The 13,344-nt window shown below is 35.6% G+C and overlaps 1 protein-coding gene across 4 annotated transcripts in view; it reads right to left on the bottom strand.

The window, feature by feature from the left end:
- Positions 1 to 268: 268 nt before the first annotated feature.
- The window catches only part of pacsin1b (protein kinase C and casein kinase substrate in neurons 1b), a 34,406-nt gene continuing 21,330 nt past the window's right edge, over positions 269 to 13,344 (bottom strand). For 3 of the 4 annotated variants that reach the window (XM_077197795.1, XM_077197796.1, XM_077197799.1), the window contains 9 exons: positions 9,033 to 9,146; positions 8,309 to 8,465; positions 7,900 to 8,135; positions 7,198 to 7,353; positions 5,796 to 5,971; positions 5,362 to 5,482; positions 5,138 to 5,268; positions 3,235 to 3,419; positions 269 to 1,877 (listed from right to left, as the gene is read on the bottom strand). In XM_077197795.1, the coding sequence (XP_077053910.1) occupies positions 1,768 to 1,877; positions 3,235 to 3,419; positions 5,138 to 5,268; positions 5,362 to 5,482; positions 5,796 to 5,971; positions 7,198 to 7,353; positions 7,900 to 8,135; positions 8,309 to 8,465; positions 9,033 to 9,092 (1,332 nt within the window). In that variant the 5' untranslated portion in view covers positions 9,093 to 9,146 and the 3' untranslated portion in view covers positions 269 to 1,767. Of the gene's footprint in view, positions 1,878 to 3,234; positions 3,420 to 5,137; positions 5,269 to 5,361; positions 5,483 to 5,795; positions 5,972 to 7,197; positions 7,354 to 7,899; positions 8,136 to 8,308; positions 8,466 to 9,032; positions 9,147 to 12,981; positions 13,328 to 13,344 lie in introns of those variants that run through there. The other variant, XM_077197798.1, reaches the window with a different exon arrangement.

Raw genomic sequence — 13,344 nt, forward strand, 5'->3', positions numbered from 1 at the left:
TTTAAAAATAATTAAGTAATAATAATGTTTTTATTAGAATATTTGTATTTAATTATTTAATTAGTCTAATAATACTTATGTTTATTAAAATAATTATATTTTATGTAAAAAAAATTTGAATAGTAAAAATGAATACAAATATTACAGCCTTTATCGATTTTAGGGCGAACTATGACTAATTTACTATATATTATAAGGCACTATAAACAGTACAGTAATGGTCTTCTGCAATGCTGACCTCTAGTGGTGACCCAAAGCTTTGGAATCATTTGCATTTGTCTCAGATTTTTATTGTGAACTTGAATGAAACAGATACTACACTGACATGAAGAGTAGAACACATCAGTTCAGTCTAAACATACAGTATGCGCACACACACACACACACACACACACACACACACACACACACACACACACACACACACACACACACACACACACACACACACACACACACACACATCCATATGCTCTTAAAGACGCAATCCATACCGGCTGAACCGAAGTGAGCTTCCACACTAAAAACAAAGCTAGTGTTGAAAACATGACAAATGAAATTATTATTATTGTTCCGCTACAGTAAGGAGTATGCCTACTGAATAAGTTATTGTTAAAAGACATTTCCATTTACATAAAGAGACAAAAAGGCAGAAGAAATACTTAAAAGCATTTGAACACTTTTAAATAGCATGTGCCCAGAGATCAATGTGAACCACACAGTTCAATGGTCATGAAATCATAACTAATATCCTAAATCAAAAATTCTGAAGAAAATAAAAATAAATAAATACAAATTTAATTTTTAAAATACCAATTTACTTTAAAAAAAAATGATTAGAAAAATGCACTAGATAAACTAAACTTATTTTTCTTTTAGAATTTCAGTTCTGATTCATTCTGGATTTATTACACATAAAGACACAAAAATTCCATCAGCAATCCTTTAGAATCAGGATATTTCAAAAAGTTTCACTTCTCCATAATTCTCCAGTCTTTAAAGTGAAAGCTTGCAATTTGTTCACAGGCTCTTTACAAGTTCTTAAAATGGGGAAACCAAAATATAAAAAAGTGAAGAAAAACATGGAAATGTGTATTTAATGTGTTTTGAGGCATAATTTGCACTTAGATGAAAAAATGGACAAAAATCCTGATGCATCTCGCATGAAAGCCAACATGTATTCAAAACTGACTGTATTTACTTTGTTAACACATATTTATAGTGCACAATTTATCCAGAAAAATACGTTTTAAAATACTTCACCTCTACATTAACTCCATTCTGGTATGTAACGCCCACTTTTCACATCAAATTAGCATAAAATCAAGTCCCGCCCTAAATTTATTCTCATTGAATATCTTGTTTAACACATAAATATGTCAGATTATGTAAGCGAAATTCATGTTCACTAGGTTCAACAGGACATTCCACTTCAAAATAAAAGTCTAGTATACACATTGCATTGCTGATTCTTGCTATGCTAGGCTTCTCGGATGTCAGTACGTTAATATTGTTACAGGAGAACATACGCAAACACATGTCAGCAGCAAAATAACTCATACTGAACATGGCTACATAAACGCACAGAATCATTCCCTGCTCTCGCTGGGATTCGATATGTGTTTTGGATGCTGTAGGTTTTTTTTTTGCTATGGTATTAAGAAAATGCTGCGTAAAGCTTCTCAGCAAGTCAATCAGGCAAGGAAATAGTTTCTCGGGAATCTCGCATGGTAAAGTCTTTAAGGCCTTCTTCACCACACAAGGCAACTAAATGGGCTCAACGTAGTTAGCCGGATACAAGCCTAGCTGACCGCCGTCCAGCCGGCCTTTGCACCAACCCTGCTCGTCCTCATCTTCTAGTTTGATCAGCTCGTCTCCTGCGAAAACATGTTGATGTACAGTTAATACAAGCTGATAAAATGCAAACATATGCACTATTAAGGATGCAAAATGTTCTAGTAGCTATCCGTTTCTTTTCACAATACATTTTAAACTCAATATTTAATATTTGACAAGCGAACAGTTAAATGGACATTATAAAAACAGCTGAACGTACTTTATCCTTACATATTCAAAACACGACTCGCTTTTAGAATATCAGAAATAAACATTGCTAGAACATTTTCTATTGTTTCATTGTTTGAACGTTTGGTTACACTTTATCATAAGGTGTCATTGTTGCAGTGTAATTATACATGTAAGTATTGAGCAATATTAATTAACTACATGTACTTACTATTGGGTTAGGGTCGGATTAGGATTTGGTTGAGGGTTAGTTGCATGTAATTAAACATAATTTACTGTTATTACTATGGTAAGTACACGTAACATATGTAACAAGGACACTGTAAAAAAACTTTTTTTTATTCACAGTAAGAAAACGGTTAGTTTAAGATTCTCAAAACCAAAATGGAACGCAGGGCTCGACATTCACGCTTGACCGCTTTTCCCGGAAAGTGAGTTTTTTTGGAAGGGCAAGCGAAAGAGAATTTTCCTTGTTAAGTAGCCTGATTAAAACAAAAAGTAAAAAATAACCTGGGAAGTACAGGAACTTTAGACACCAAAAATTTTAGACTAGAATAATTCTGATTTTATTACATTCAATGTAAACAGTGATTAATAATGTATTTACTGTAACAAGGTCATCGATTTACTTATCCGAAGGACAAGCACACAAGTCTTAATGTCGAGCCCTGGAATGTTTGGAAAATGTTTATAAAACATAATTGTAGACTACAGCATGTCCAGAGCCATAACCACCATATGAAATACACTACTGTTCAAAACCTTTTTTTTTCTGAAAAATAAATGAATACTTTTATTCAGTTAGTATGCATTAAATTGATCAAAAGTGACAGTAAAGACATTTATAATGCTACAAAAGGTTTCTATTTCAAATAAATACTGTTCTTTTGAACTTTCCATTCATCAAAGAATCCTGAAAATAACGTATCATAGTTTCCACTAAAATATGAAGCAGCTCAACTGTAACTGATAATAATCAGAAATGTTTCTTGAGCAGCAAATCAGCATATTAGAATGATTTCTGAAGGATCATGTGACACTGAAGACTGGAGTATTTGCATCACAGGAATAAAATTACATTTTCAAATATATTCAAATAGAACAGATTTATTTTAAATTGCAATATTTCACAATCTTTACATCTTTTACTGTACTTTTGATCAGCAGCCTTGAGAAAGAAGAGACTGCTTTCAAAAATATGATTCTCACCAGCTTTAAATGTGAGCTCATCTTGTTCTTGGCCGTCATAGTCATACAGCGCTCTCACTCGCACTACTTTACTCTCTTCATCGAATGGATTTCCGTTTGTTTCACTGGCTGGTTGAGCGGCAGGCGGCTGCTCATCATCAGACCACTCGGCAGAAAACTGCTGGTTCTTCTCGTAACTGCTCACGCTGGAGACGACAACCAGACGGGAGAAGTGCAGGTTAGATTCTCCAGAGGTTAGCGTTAGCAACAATGGAGAACATTAACAAACAGCACAGTGCAGGCAAGGGAAGAGGAGCAGAGGATCTAAGTTGCAGCAGATGTACTTTTACTTACAAAAACAAAGGCAATCCAGAAGGAAACACTCAACGTAACAGCTTCACTAATGCAAAGACAATACAGGACAAAGAGAAGAACCAAACTGAGGGCTTAAATACATGGCTAAATGAGGAACCAAACAAGACTCAGGTGAACATAATCAATTACCCATTGAGTAACCTTCGAAAACAACTAGGAACAGGAACTAAACACAGGAAGGAAACACTGGATTGAAAGGAAAAACAGCCCACACAAATAACATAACCGTTACAGATATGTCTTATTAAGATGATATTTAAATGCTTAGTTTAATGATCAAAGCCCTGTAGTTTTAATTGTGGCAGGCAAAATATATAATTCAATGCAATACGTAAGGAATAATTGACAGCGGGCTGTTGAGTTATTAGAAAATAAGCACATCTGAGGTGGTAATGCGACCACAACATGCAGTGGAGTTGGCTTATTTTCTAATTCAACAGACCATAGTCAATTATTTCACTAATACTACGGTTACCACACTTCAAGACATTGTTCAAATTATGTATTTCAAGACGTTTGTCAGGTTCGTCACTCTTCTGTGAAGGACAAATTTTCAAATCTTAATCTTATCCCACAACTCCAAAAATGGAGGCTTGAGCCATTCATAGTTGATAGTAGACTAATGCAGTGATTATTGCAGTTATTATACAGAGAGAGAGAGAGAGAGAGAGAGAGAGATTAAGCACGTGTGAATTTCAACAGTGTTCGGGGAGCAGCGTCTCTACTAATAGCGAAACTGTAAGTTTATCTGCTTCAAGAACAGTGCTGTTATTACCTTGCTAGTGAGAAATGTCATGTAGCTTTTAAGTTTCTGAACTATTTTACTAATAAATCATCAGAGCAGCGCTGACAACATGTTTCTGTGCGAGTGTGTGTCCGTACTGTATGTGTGGATGCGTTTAAGTGGGAGAGAGAGCAGGAGGTTTTGGTTCTTTTGCTGTTGTCGGCTGTAAGGACTTTTAAAATAACTGGCGAAGTGATATGGAAGTTGAACTGCGATACGGTCAAGACCTGCCTGGAACTACTTTAACCGTTTATTTCCCTAAAAATAACTGCACATCTTAGAACGTTTGTCAGCCAATCAGATTCAAGCATTCAACAGCCTCGTAGTATAATATAGGATGATTGAGAGATGAAAAAATACATTCCTCAAAAGCCTTATGTGTCATATTTGATACTAACATTTTAGCATGATTTAAAAAAAATCCTGAAAAAAGATGATAAATGGATAATCACCTAAGTTGGTTTAGATTAGTAAATATTAATCGTGAAATATTAATAACAATCTGAAAGTTATTCTTACATTTACTTTCTAAAAAAAGGTCAAGATTTTACAGCAAAAACATAACGACGAAGAAGAAGGATGTTTTTGATTGTACTAAAACTTACTTGACTTTTACTTGCTATAAATGTATAAACTATCAATCAAATGATAGAAGGCATGTAGTAGATTGTGTGCAACAGGTTTTTTGTTGAGGCCTTAGAAATGTGTGTATCAAATATGATACAGAAGGCTTTATAGGGTTAAATAACAGAAAAACCTCTGTACCTGCCCCGGTTTCCAGTCTGCGGTGTGCCCGTATCTACACCATGCGTGACATGGGTCAACGTGATTCCATCATGGTTCCTCTTCACCTTCTCTTTTTTATTAATAGAGTGGCTCAGTTCTGGGTTGAACTCCTGATTTAGAGACAAGAGGAATTATATGAGAAATAAAATGAACAGTCCTAAGTTACACTATACATTCTCATTAATCCCACATATGGACTTTACCTCAAACTGTGGCCAGTTCATGTGCATGCCGGGACCGTGGAGGTTGTTGAACCACTTGAGGTCTTCTTGGGCGCTGGCTGAGGTGATGCTACGCTCCAGTTCCCGGTAGACTGTGGCATAGCTGTAGAATATGAATTATAGAGTTTATTAAGAGACTAATGACTGAAGCAGATTTATTTCATATGTGCTAATGTATTTCCTATTCACATTTGATCAATTTAATGCATCCTTGCTGAATAAAATATTCATTTATTAAAAAAAAAAAATATTACAGACACCAAACTTTTGAATAATAGTGCACATCTGCTAAAAGTTTAGTTTGTGAACTGGACACTAGCATAGATGACACAAAAAATGCATCATGTTAATAAAAATACGTAGACTTCAGACCACCAGGCTTAAGAGACCAGATCTGTGTCTGATTTCAAGCTGACCTTTGGCTCTCAGTGAGGTTAAGATGGCGTTTGATATCCAGAAGCACCTCGCGGAGGAAGTTCAGCCTCTTCTCCTCGAACTGCTGGCACGACTCGAACACGACCTCCATGTTCTCCATGTACTGCGGCGTGCACTTGCTGAGCTCATCAAGGGTCTTCTCGTATTTCTCTTTGGCCTGAAACACAAAACAAACGACATCTTAAATCTTCTGACTTGTTGCATAAATATGAGATGTCCCATTTATACAAATATGAAGAAGTGAGCCAATCATAACAACGGGTACTTGCATAAAGTTCTAAAATTAAAGCCTATTAAATTCTAACCCTTTCAGAGAGGATGGAAAATGGTCATGTTAAACTAAATAATGACTTTGGTACACGAAACCATGGCATTATAAGTAGACTGCAAAAACAACAGTAACAACAACAACAACAAAAAACAATCAATTTAAAATGAAATTTAGGTAAACATATTTTAAAGTACACTAAGATTTATATTGTGATGCTCACATCCCCCTCCCCCCAAATTCTCATTATCATAATACAAAAAAAAGAATGATAAGAAATTATATATTACTATGCTGTATTAAAATAACTGTGTTATAGTAATTTAAGAATCATCAAAGTAATATGAAAAATAAACTCAAATTAGCTCAAAAGTTAAATGTCCAGACACATTTAATTAATTAATCATTTCTGATGGAAATGTCATGAAAGTAATGACAAAATGCAAACATCTTAATGACACGTTTGATTGCTTTATGCAAAATATCTCTATATATTTTTATTTTAGGATTGAAATGTGAGTTGTAAAGTTAGAGCATGTGTACATATTCTTAATTAAATAATATCATTATTTGGGATGGTTTTATAGCTAACTACAGCTGTCACTCAAATGTCCAGCTTGTCCATTGTTCTATTGTGGCAGAGCTGGTTCCACTGGGACTCTGGGTAAAGTGCTTTTAATGGATGCTGGGTTAGATTAAAGGCTAATGAATTGGCTGTACGGTGCGCTAGGCCATTTATTGAACACCCGTATTAAGTGGTCCAAAGGCAGAGTAGTAATATGAAAGTAAGCTCTGGGGAGTCGGAGCTGCTGGTGTAATGAATAGAGGATGAAATTAATTGAGGATATTTCTGTTTTCTGTCGTCTGTTGAATCTATTGAGGTGAGTTTTGAATATCAACAAGAATATCAAAAGAGACCAGACCACAGATATGTTGCATTCTAGATCAACATTTTTCGAATACTATTGAAATAAAAAAACATTGAGAATAATATATGCCATGCACACAATTTAAAGGAATGTTATATTTGTTCCATAGACTTTCATTGTAAGTGCATCACTTTTTTTTTTTTATGAAATATGCATGTTGAACATAATATTGTTTTCTTGGCTGACCTTCTGAACGTCGTTTTTGCACTTGTCCACCTTCTCTTGGAGTTTCTTTTGCAGATCTGATGTGACTGACGCCTCTCCTTTGCTATTAGCCTCCCTTGTAGATGCAATTTTTTCTTCCTTGCAGGCCATATGGTATGTTTTCTTAGCTGTTTCCAACTGCAAATAAAAGATAAGATGAACATGGTAAGCATTGTGAATGAATTATTCAATGATTTGTTTGTAGTTTATGCTTGCACTTTATACATTGCTGTCACATGACCTCATTGCATTGCATGTTTAATTCACCAAATGGTGACCAAATATAATCTCAGGAAATAAATGTGGTTATTTGGCATCAAATTTTTTTTTTTATCATTCCGTTTCAATTGTTTCAATTACATTGAATTCTGGGATATAGTATTCCACACAGGAATGTTGTATACTGCACATTTAAACAAAAATACTCCAGGTTTTCCATGCATACAGAAAATATGCATACTGTGCAAAGCATACACACCATTTACTGCATAAATAGTATATTAATTGAAACATAGACCAGGTTTTACTGCCTCTAAATCACCAGCATTTATGGCATTTCCTTTCAGGGTGATTGGTGTGCCAAATAATACAATTAATGTAGAATGTAATTGGAAGTCTGTTTGCAATCATTAATTGGAAATGGGTCACAAAAAAAGACTTGTGAGAGAAGTTCTGTCACCTCACCTCTTTAAGTTTTTTGGCCCAAGGTTTCTGGGCTTTTCGGAACCCCTCGTCCGCCTCTTTGGTTTCTTTAAATCCGCCCATCATTTGTTTGTGGTAGGCATCTTTCTGCCAGTTCTTCACCTTCTCTAAGTCGTCGTTCAGTAGGTTATTTTTCACCTCCTGGTGCAACTCGCTCACCTTTTCTGCTTCTGTCATCACAGCTAACCAGGCTCTCTCCAGAGTACCGTACTGCGGCCCTGCGAGCAGCAATAACAACGCATTAATACTGATTGAGTTAGAATGCGAGGGTGAAAGAGAAGCTTATTTAGATACAACATTTGCTTTCAAGGTTGTCACTTTAAATCTACTTAAGGATTTCTGAAGTGAGTAAACATGGTTCTCCATGGCCACGTCATAAATCATTCAGCACCTCTCTCCACGAGCTGCCTCCACCTCTTAGACCAGTCGGTGAGCTGCTGGGCATAGGCCTTCTCGATCTTGGCACGCTCCTGTATACAACTCATCATGTCATTGCAGAGTCGATGGCCATCCTCGATTCGCTTTACTGTACGCTTGTAGTTCCCCACCTGAGAAACATAGAACCCTTTGAAATAGGTAAAGTCATGGACAGGACACTACTAAAGCATTAGAGCTAAAATATCTGTACTCAATAGAAAGCAGTGACCGCTCAAGTGTATTTATCCTAAATCGAATTAATTAAACCAATTAATTTTCACAATTTTTTATTTGGAACAAATTAAAAAAAGCATATTAAACAAAGAAAAAAGTCAAAGAAACAATATATTTTATGAGGGACTTATACTTCCCATCCTATGATTGCCAGTGAGAGCGATCTTACTACAGTCTGTGCTATAATGTATGATCAATAAGTCAATAATGACACAGTTTTACTTCTAATACTATGTTAACACCATGCTAATCAATATAATGTTTGGTCGCCCTTTGGCTGAATGACACACTTCCACAGCATTAAAAGTCAATATGATACAATAACATGTGACAGCCGCTAACAGCTTGTTTGGCAGCTATTCAAACACCAGAGCTTCATAGCTGTGTTTTCCTGTACGAATGAGACATTTAACCTACATGTGTGATTAATAATAATACAGAATAAGTAAGTTTTTGAGTCTGACCTCCCAGAAACTCTCTGTCGTCTCGTCGAACATGGCGGACTCATCGTAGGCACCCGACATGCTGTGAGATTTGGCAGAGCAGGATTGAAGCTAACAAATTAAATTCACCATGTACTGCAGAAAAAAAGACAAACGTTATAAGAACATAATATGAACATATATGCTTTCATTAACAATAAAAGGACTGTATGGTATAAAAAAACTGTCAACCCAGCTAACAAAAAATGTTCAAAGAATGTTTTGCTAACAATATTTCTGAATGTTCTAAAAAGGTTATTGTGAAAAGTTATTGTGCTAACATTTTGGAAACATTATTAAAGACCAGACAACTTTGAACGAACATTCTCTATTAATGTTGCAGTATAAACGTTTGTTGATAACTTTGAGATAACTTTGAGAGAACCTTGCCAGAATGTTAGTCAAAGTTCTGAGAACGTTCCTTGCTAGTTGGGAAAGAACAACAAACCAATTTTACCAACAATATCTACTTAGTAAAACCTCTTACAGGACAATAATATGGTGTTAAATTAATTTAAAGCATTCAAAATGTCAAGTAGGACCATGCATTTAGTAGTTTAAGTAGCCTTAAATCATGCAAACAATAGAAAGTGAAGTCTCTTGTTTTGAAGTCTCTTGTTTTGTGCTAATCATGAAGTTTATTCTCTGAGTATTCAAAACTAAATTACAATCTTGCAGTGAGGTCCATAATGACCTGGTGCCAACCCGAGTAGCCTTTTCAGATTTAAACTTTTCAGTCATTGACAAATAGAAAACAAATAGGGCCCAAAACAGAGCCCTGGATGACTCTTTTAGCAATCGTGTGGAAACTAGATCTGTTGTTCTGGATAGCAGACTCTGAGATGGATCTGCAAGGTTATTTTAAACCAATATAGTTAGCTTCACTAATCCAATATTGCTGTGAGTGGCTGTTCATGATAAAGAACATCATTTCCACTGAATCAAAACAGAGACGCCATCTGACAAAGCAAGTTGTTGCAGTTTCCTATACAACATAGGGAATGGTTGTAATTGTCATGACTTAAGTTATGTTGTTTTGTGCTCGTCTAAACCCAGACAATACCTTAATTGAATTTGTTGGAAGAAATTTAATTAAAATATAATTTTTGCTTGTTAATGTGACAAATGTGCAACGTAGAGATCAATGTGATCTTGTAGGCTAAGAATGTAACTGTTTGCACAATCCTGATATGGCATCCGATCTTTAAAACACTGACCCTCGGGTTGACAGACAAGGCTTGCGTCTAGTCCCAGACTAAAATGCATGTTTGAGCTGTTTTAACTGAAAGCAACTTGCATTTTAAATCTTAAAATAGCCTATGTCAGTGACATTGTTTTGTCTCAAGATACACACCAGTAATGTTTCTAAGGCAGGTTTATAAAAGATACTTTAAATGCCCTAGTTGAACTAAGGCCTAATCCTAGCATAATCTAAGCCCTGTCTATGAAACCAGGACTGAATTTATATTCTCACTTAAAAAAGTCACTAAAAAGACCAGACTTGAAAATAAAGGACTCACCCAGACTTGCACAAATGATTCAGTATCATTAAATTACACTGCCACTTTAAATCTTTGATCCATCTGATCTATTCCAGGCCACATTATGCTCAAAAACAAACACAAAGCTTCAGTTTGAGCCCTGATTGCACCATGATAATTTAATTCTCTATCAGTGATCTCATCACAGTGACGAACATCAATCAGAGTGAAAACACTGAAGGAAACAACTGGGGGAAAAAATTCTATATACAAATTCTTAAGATAATTGTATAATTGTTGTGATAAATCCAATGTCACAGGATCACACAAACACGACCTGCATAAACAATAACATCTGATGACTGAATCTCTTTATATAACCTTGGAATGAAATGTATTAATGTCATACTACGGATTGCTGCGCTGAAGGCGTACTAACAAAAGCGACATTGACAAATGACTCAAGTGACTCCTGAGTGTTTGCAATGATAATAAAATTATGGGTGAGCCATGATGATATCATGCAATTATCCAGACTTGACAAGACGGGCTCCACTTATTTATAGGACACTGGGAGGGGGGCTGAATAATATTTGGGTCAGTTGAAACCAATAAATGTGAAAACGGTTCAGAGGGACAACAACAATGAAGGCTGGCACAAGTGCACCAAAATTCACAACAAATTAAATCTTTGGTTATATTTAGTTCTGTTAGTTCATTCTGTTTTGTTCTAGTGTGTGCCTATCAGTCACTAAGTTCACCTGTTGTTCATTTTGTTTCCTCGTTTCCCTCTGTGTATTTAAACCCTGAGTTCTGTCTATTCATGGTCCCGTCTCATCACTGTTAATGTGGTTGTGTCATTTTGATTATTACATAATCTCCCGAGTATTTCCGAGATGGATTTAAAATTAAAGACTGTATTCATTTGAATCCTCATCTTTGTGCAAACATTAAAACCAATCTGTGACAATCTTAACCCTATAAGATTTCAACATTAAAATGAAATCTTAAACCTGTAAAGCCTACTGTATCATATTGTATAGGCCTATGCAATTTTTTAAGGTCTCTATATGATCAACATGCTCAATCATGGCTTCTGTTGTCTGTCGTCTTATTTATTTGAAATATTTGTAATATTTCAAGATGAGCATTTACTTGACTGAAACAACTTAGGTTTACTTGATTATCCACACATTTTATTTTTTAGAAAAATCATGTTAAAATATATTAAATAGGATACAACAGGCTTGTGAGGAATGTTAATTTATTTATTCATCATTTATTCATCTCTCAGTCATCACTGTAATGCATTGTATTATTTATTTTGCCCTCCACATTATAAAGTACAGAATTGATCACAAAACTAAGCATTTAAATATCAACCTAATAAGACATATTATTGGGAGATATAGAGTGACTGCAGATATTTATATGCATTTTATGTAATTAGCCTGCTGTAATTAAGATCTGACTGATTTATAATACAAGATTTTTGACCATATAAATATCAGCAACTGCACCACATTTCATATTTGATCAGTTTGGGCCTCTGAATAAAACTAAAATGTTTTTCCTCTTCTAGTATGAGCTTCATATTCTCATTATATCAGGGTTATTGCAAGGTTAAAGAAATTATAGTACAAGTTGCTCAAAAGCAATTGGGCAAAATGCTCTCAATATAGGCGACATGTTCAGTAATCCATTGAAATTGACGGGGGGGGGGGGGCAGCGGGAGGCATTTTAATCATTGCACATGACTCTCTCTGGCACATTAGACAAAAGAACTGTGAAAGTGGTTAGGCTTCCTAACTATTGATTGACTTCGGTCATAGCCACACTCAAAACATTGCATCCCTAATGCATAAAACATGCCACTGCATGCATGTTATTTTAGATCATATATTTTAACCACTTTCTATATTTAGTTTATATTTATAACTCACCGATAGTCTTTGACATTAAACACTGTCTTTATCTCATTTGAAATTATATGATACTGTACTGAATAATACAACATCAGTCAAATACAATCTACGAACAAAAAAAAACAAAGGTCAGTGCATGTATGAATGCACTAAAATACATACAAAAACACGAAAAGACACACAAAAACATGAAAAGACACAAAAACATGAAGAGACAGACTCCAACCAATTGCATTTGAGCATGTGTGTTAAAGTAAATCTGATAAACTGAACTAATCATGAACTGATTATACATATACCTTGAATGCAATGCAAGCATCATAAAAGCATCTGCCAAAAGCATGAATGTAAATACGAGTCAGACAGTCTCTCTCCAAACCACACCATCGAAAACTAAACCCCACACTACCCCCAAACAAAGCTGTCCTCCAGCATCCACACACACGCATCATCTCCTCCATACTGATGACGACCGCTCCAAAGAGTCCAGCCATGACAAAAGAGGAAAAGCAACAAAAGGCTCACCGATCCCCCGCGTTCAGCCGTGGCTTTCAGACACAGGCACGTGGGACTCTCCACCCCCCAAAACCTGCCTCAACAGGCAACACTTTTCTTCAATTTTTGCTCCTTTCTTACTGAATAAACTTAGTTAGGCTTTAAAGAAACAGCAGACGCAGTCAAAGCTAACAGCACCCCGATGTTAAAAATGCTTCATGGTGGACAAAGTGGGTGCTCACATGTGTGTGTGTGTGTGTGTGTGTGTGTGTGTATGTGTGTGTGTGTGTGTGTGTGTGTGTGTGTGTGTGTGTGTGTGTGTGTGTGTGTGTGTGTGTGTGTGTGTGTGTGTGTGTGTGTGTGTGTGTGTGTGTGTGTGTGAGAAAGAGAGAG

This window comes from Siphateles boraxobius, unplaced genomic scaffold (assembly GCF_051911475.1).
Source record: "Siphateles boraxobius isolate OS27281-9 unplaced genomic scaffold, OSU_SipBor_1 41, whole genome shotgun sequence".
Classification (NCBI taxonomy): Eukaryota; Metazoa; Chordata; class Actinopteri; order Cypriniformes; family Leuciscidae; genus Siphateles; species Siphateles boraxobius.